At 32.2% G+C, this 6,704-nt stretch overlaps 1 protein-coding gene across 2 annotated transcripts in view; it reads left to right on the top strand.

Annotated features, from left to right (window-relative positions):
- The window catches only part of LOC106474596 (protein disulfide-isomerase-like), a 24,710-nt gene that overhangs the window by 13,205 nt on the left and 4,801 nt on the right, over window positions 1–6,704 (top strand). The window contains exons 7-9 of one of the 2 annotated variants that reach the window (XM_013935283.2): window positions 251–371; window positions 1,787–1,965; window positions 5,900–5,989. In XM_013935283.2, the coding sequence (XP_013790737.1) occupies window positions 251–371; window positions 1,787–1,965; window positions 5,900–5,989 (390 nt within the window). Of the gene's footprint in view, window positions 1–250; window positions 372–1,786; window positions 1,966–5,753; window positions 5,844–5,899; window positions 5,990–6,704 lie in introns of both variants that reach the window. The other variant, XM_013935284.2, reaches the window with a different exon arrangement.

Genomic DNA, 6,704 nt, shown 5'->3' with positions numbered 1-6,704 from the left:
CACAAATTGATATTAGGATTTTTTTTTTTTTTAGTATTTCATTTTAAATTAAGAAATTAACTAATGTATAATATCAAAATTTGAATTATTTAAAAATTGATACCAAACTTATTCATATACATTCAAAAATAGTAGTTCAGTAAAATTTTGAATATGAATTTATTTACACGAGGATTTTTAAAAAATGTGAAGATTATTTAAACTTTTCTGAAAGAAACAAAGTATAGTTTCTGTGTGTCTCATTCCATAGCAACATCTGTTGTCACAAGATATACCAGAAGATTGGGATAAAAATCCAGTGAAGGTTCTTGTTGCTAAGAATTTTGATGAAGTGGCTTTTGACAAGTCTAAGGACGTTTTAGTTGAATTTTGTGAGTATGGGGTATTTTTGTTAAACTAAGAGTCACCGTTCTTTCAAAGCATTTGTTAAATACATTTCTTAGAGATACACTTTTCAGGCAGTGTGTTTAGTGAACGTGCACTTATACTGTGATTTTTGGTGATTGAACAGTTAAATTATTAAAGAACTTACTGCAGATGTTCAACTTGCTAGGACCAACCACTTGTAGATCAGTTGTTGATCTCAATAATGCAGATTGTGCTATTTTTAGGATATTTTTTTGGGGTACAATAAAACTTGTAGGCAAAAATGGGGGGGATTAGATAATAGAAACCAAAATGGTCGATTTAATGAACATAATGTCACTAAAAGAGTATAGAAGCATCTTTTATTTTGTTTAGATTGTGTATTCTGAAAATATTCTGTTAAGAGAAACTCGTTAAAAAAACAGTTGAAGTATCTAATACTCTGATGGTTTAAGTTAATATAACTAGCAGTAGGTAAATATATGATCTAGGTTTAAAGGGGCAAGTCTGTAAGATTTGTAAAACTTGTGGAAAGAATACTTTGGGTAAAAGATAAGTTGTGGATTAAGCCATATATTCGATTAAGAAAGAAAGAGATTGATTTTTGAGCTGATGATATTAAGGTAAAGTATTAAGTGCTATGATTTTTAAGATTTTATAAATCATCTTCTTTTTATGTAGGACTAGGCCAATTTTGATAGAAAAACCCCTTAATTAAGCAATGTTGAAAACTTTATTTTTACTTTGAAATAACTGGTGAGAATTTGGTGTCATATATGGACGTACTTTCGTGATTTATAAATAGTAAATAGTTTAAACTTGATAAAATGATTTTTCAAGTTATCCATTTCTTTTTCAAAAAACTTGGGTTTCTGACACTAGAATAATGCACATTATGGTAATTATTTGTTGTTACTTGTATCATTATTAAAAACTAAAACTAGACCCATAACTGGATTAAGTTTAAGAAAGAGAAAAACACTAGATGCAATGGTAATAAAATATAGGAAAACTTTAATTTAACACAAGGTTTCAGGCCTAAACCCTTCATCAGGTTCTCTCTGTTAAAGTGGGTTAGTTTAGGTTTGGTTAATTTTTCCTATAAATTTTGAAATTTGGCTTATGGAGAAGTGAAACTGTGATCGTGTAAACTGTCAAAATCAAAATATCTGGTGAACAAATTCTGCTAGTAGTTTATTTTGAGTAACTTTATGTAAAAGACAGAATTAGAATATTATGCAAGATGTTTATTTTGCTGACCATTCACAGTTGATATTTGGTTTAATTGCTACTTTAAAGCTTTTACTATATCCTTTGGTTAGGCAGATGGTTTTACTTATACATACAGGTATAAATATGAGTAATTATTATTCAGCTTTACTAAGATAACATAGTTTAAATGTTTTTTTTTCTTCTACAGATGCCCCCTGGTGTGGACATTGTAAACAACTTTCTCCTATCTATGATGAACTAGGTGCAAAATACAAAGATAATGATAAAGTTGTTATTGCTAAGATGGATGCCACAGTGAATGAACTTGAACATACAAAAATCAACAGTTTCCCAACTATTAAGCTTTACAAGAGAGATACGAATGAGGCAAGTAGTTATATCTTAATGTGGGTACATAGGATAAGCCTTCAGTTCAGTAGTATTAGGTCTTCAAGAGGTTTTTTTTATAAAAAAAAAAAGACCCGCACAATGTTGATGTCCTTTTTAATACCTTCCATATTTGCGTACGTTTTCCCATTAAGAACTTCCCAACTCCATAATCTTCTGTTGCCACCTTTCCAATTGACGAGCAAAGGGCTTTTCTGATGAAGGGCTTGATTTAAATGTTCCAATTGCTGACTATAGATCTTTGCATTGATATTTCACTGTAGATTGAAGAGTTCGAAATGAATTACTCCATTGATTTCCCACCAAATGCAAAGCATCACTTTCTGCAGATGGAGTCGGAAGTGGTTTTTTGTCTAGGACTGAACCATTGTTTTTGGCATTTAATATTTGCAAAGAGAATCCATTTTTCATTACTGATGACAGTTCTGTCCAAAAATGGTTCATGCTTCAGAAGAGACAAAGCAAGGTTCACACATTGGAAACTATGATCATTGGAGAGTTTGTGAGGCACCCAACACCTTCTGTGTAGAATTTTCCCATATTCCTTAGATGATTATATATTGTTTCATGAAAGACATGCAGTTTAAGGGCCATTTCATTTGTGTTGCCTTGGGTTACTCAACAACTATTTTCAAAGCATCATTATCAATTCCAACATGTTAGCCCCTGCCATCAAAGTTTTTACGGCTAAAGTCACCTGAAAAAAATTTGCGGAACCATCTTTGACACTTACGAACGTTCAAAACATTTCCATAAACTTCTTTGATAATTTCTGTGGCTACAGAGGCGTTGTTTCCCATCTTGTATTCAAACAGCATTACATGCCAAATGTGTGTCTTGTCGTGTGTCATCCCTATAAGGGATTAGAATATACTAAACTTTACACATTATGTAGGCTACACTAACATAATGTTTACGGGGGTTTGTTTAACTATCTTGCGTGATGTACATTTTTTGGGGGGTGGTTAATGAAAATGTTCCAAAACGCGACATTAATTTCTTGATGATGTAATATAATGATCCTTAATTATGGTTTTATTATGATAATCAGTTACTAACCTCAGACTTGGATTCTAGAACTACCTTTTTTATCAGTTACTTATAATGACATACATTGCTTCTCGATCTACTCATCTTTGCTAGTTGCTAATAATTGTGAACGTTGTTTTTAGGCATACTCTTCTTTGCTGGTTGCTAATAATTGTGAACGTTGTTTTTAGGCATACTCTTCTTTGCTGGTTGCTAATAATTGTGAACGTTGTTTTTAGGCATACTCTTCTTTGCCGGTTGCTAATAATTGTGAACGTTGTTTTTAGGCATACTCTTCTTTGCCGGTTGCTAATAACTGAACGTTGTTTTTAGGGATGCTCTTCTTTGCCGGTTGCTAATAACTGTGAACGTTGTTTTTAGGCCTGCTCTTCTTTGCCGGTTGCTAATAACTGTGAACGTTGTTCCTAGGCCTGCTCTTCTTTGCCGGTTGCTAATAACTGTGAACGTTGTTCCTAGGCCTGCTCTTCTTTGCCGGTTGCTAATAACTGTGAACGTTGTTCCTAGGCCTACTCTTATCAGTTTTGAATCTCCAAGTTTTACACACACAAAAAAGGTGCACTTCAATGAAAATTGTTCACTGGCAGATAAACATATTAACATAATATTCCAATTAGTGCTAAGATCAATTAATGCTAGCTTTAATGGTAATTTTGTTTTGATTGTGTATGAACTTTTATATATCAAAGTAATACCTACTTAAAAAGTTTTTGAACAGTTGTAATCTGTAAATATGTATGTTTTCTCTCTTATACAGTTTGTAGGAACATGTATTAAGCATAATTAGATGGAAACAGTAAGGTTTTTGTGCTTATGAGTTATACAAAAGTACATACTTGAATGTAAAAACCAAACTTGTCAGAGAGATGGAACTGTAAATTCACTACTCAGCTTCTTTACTTTTAACAGGACTTATTATTATCTACAAATTACAGCTTTTACAACAAATCTTACTTACTGTAAAAGTTGTGACTAGTATATAATATATACTGTAAAAGTTGTGACTAGTATATAATATAATTAATCAATAAGTATATTCAAAACTATGACTTAGTATTGTTCTTTTTCGATTTATGGAAATGCACACTAAATGTCTGTTATTCTGTTTTTATATATTCAATGAGCCAGTGTTTGAACAAAATAGAACAAACTGAATACAGTGATGAGATTTAGAAGGACTGTATGATGCCCTAAAGTTTGTTGCTTGTATCATTTTTTGTGGAATTTACTGTATTTTTGTTACCTACTCAAAAGTTGAAGTTATAGGCTGGGTCATGAAATAATTACAAAATCGTTTCTGCACAACTGTTGTTAATATGCCTGTTGTGATAAAACTTGTAGTTAAGTGTAGTGTTTAGCAGAGCTTGAAAATCATTCAGTTGCTGATTGATTAATGATTTCAAGCTTGTAACATAAAGAACACTGGTTTTCAAATGTTTGTCCTTTAAAAATTTAGTTAGGATAAAACTAGCTTAACAGTTTTCCTAGTAACTTAAAAATGTCATTGCAACACTGGGGTTAAAGTAGTTAAAAATGTATTAAATTCCTGTAAATCTGCTGTTTTTTTTAACAGGTTTTTTAGTTTAACTAGTAACTAGACCAAAAGTGGTAGCTAAAGCATAAAAAATCTTGGAAAGTCATGAAAAGTGAGCTATTAGAGAAATTAGGGCAATGGTTTTCATGAAGTACTAAATGTGGAAACATGTAGGTTTTTTCTATTGTAATATTGGTGTATTTTCTTAATTGATTCCAAGAAGACATGACCTTTCTGCCATACTCTTGTTGAAATCTTGCACTGCAATGGCTGCGATTAGTTAACGTTATCAAAGGATAACAAAAACAAGTATTCTTTAAAAACAATATTCAGTACCATCCGTAACCTTGCAAGCTGCAATAAACATCCCCTCTAAATTATGACTAGTATCTTTTTTAACTCTCTAATAAAAGAACTATTCAGTACCATCGTAACCTTGCAAGCTGCAATAAACATCCCCTCTAAATTATGACTAGTATCTTTTTTAACTCTCTAATAAAAGAACTATTCAGTACCATCCGTAACCTTGCAAGCTGCAGTAAACATCCCCTCTAAATTATGACAAGTATCTTTTTTAACTCTAATAAAAGAACTAATGTTTTCTTGTAGTGATTCATATAGTAGCATTATGTACATGAGATTTCCACTAAGGGCTATGATGAGAAAACCCTCTGAATTGTACATTACACAGGTACAGGGAGTTTGCAAAAAACAATTAATTAGTACAAGTGTATTGTAGTTCTGCTGGTTAGTGCTTGATTCTTAATCTGCGTGGGTTTGAATCCCAGTCATCGAACATGCTAGCCCTTTCAACTGTGAAGGCATTATAATGTGACAGTCAATCCCACTATTCTTTGTTAAAACATTTGGCAGTAGGTGGCGTTGACCACCTGCCTTCACTCTAATCTCTGTTAAATTATGAACAGATACTGTGAAAGGAGATGGGTGCCACCAGGTAAATCTGTCCAAGAATCACCGATGTTTTATCAGCATCCAAGGTACTTTAATGGTCGTAAGAGGCCTCAAGACTCAATAAAACAATGGCGTGTTTTATTCTTGGTTAAACTAAGGGTGTTTGTACAGGATTAAACACTGCTTACAACACTTAATATAAATTTATTTTGTCTTTCATAATTGTTACAGTGAGATATAATTATTAGTTAAGCCGTTACTTGTATTCTTGTAGGTAGTTGAATATAACGGAGAACGAACTTTAGAAGGAATTGGAAAGTTCCTGGAGACAGACGGAGATTACGGAAGAGCTGCACCTGATGAGGTAACCCTTGTTTGTTAAGTAGATATATTTATAGCTTATCTTTTATCTTCCTGTAGGTTGTAGATTTCAGTGGAGAACGTACACTAGATGGCCTGAAGAATTTTATAGAGTCTGGTGGAGTAGATGGGGCTTCACCAAAAGAACAGGTTGGGTACTAACTTTCTTCACTAATAGCATGTACTCTAGTCTTGTGGTGTTGGAAACCTAAAGTTTGTTTTAATAGAAATGTAGTATCGGTCTAATTTAAAACTAATTTCAAAATAATTGTAAATTCAGTAGTTGGGAAGCTTTGTAAATTTTGAGGTTTTTCATGTTATAATATACTCCAGTAATACTAAATTCTTATTGGTGTGGTGATGGATTTCCTGTTCACAATAACTTTCTCCTAGCTTTTGTGTTTATGTAGAGGCTAAGGACTGAAATCTACTAGATAGGAACACCTGATTTAATCAAACTACCCTGAGGAATTAACTAACAGCTCTCTATCTCTCTTGTTTAAAATTTAAAGTTAGTCACAGAAAAACTAATTTAATTTTTTTTGAAACCAAATTTTGAAGTTTTCAAAATTAATTTAAAAAAAGGTATTGTAAGGCTTATAAATTTTAGACAAGATTTCTATGGTTATTGCCCAAAACCTTAACATTGGAGTTGTGATATAGAGTGGGGAACTTATACAATCCTAGTATATAAGGTAGAATATTTGTAACTATCGTATAATAATGAAAGTCTTCCGGATATTTCTAAAAAATCCGGAAACCTTCTGGTTTTCTTCCGGAGAAACACATTTTTTAAAATTATTTATCGGATTTTAATGTTCCATGTCATAGATAAGCATTTATGCAATTGCACGGTTTGTTTACA

Source organism: Limulus polyphemus, unplaced genomic scaffold (assembly GCF_000517525.1).
Source record: "Limulus polyphemus unplaced genomic scaffold, Limulus_polyphemus-2.1.2 Scaffold7414, whole genome shotgun sequence".
Classification (NCBI taxonomy): Eukaryota; Metazoa; Arthropoda; class Merostomata; order Xiphosura; family Limulidae; genus Limulus; species Limulus polyphemus.
This window is presented reverse-complemented; position numbering and strand designations above follow the sequence as displayed.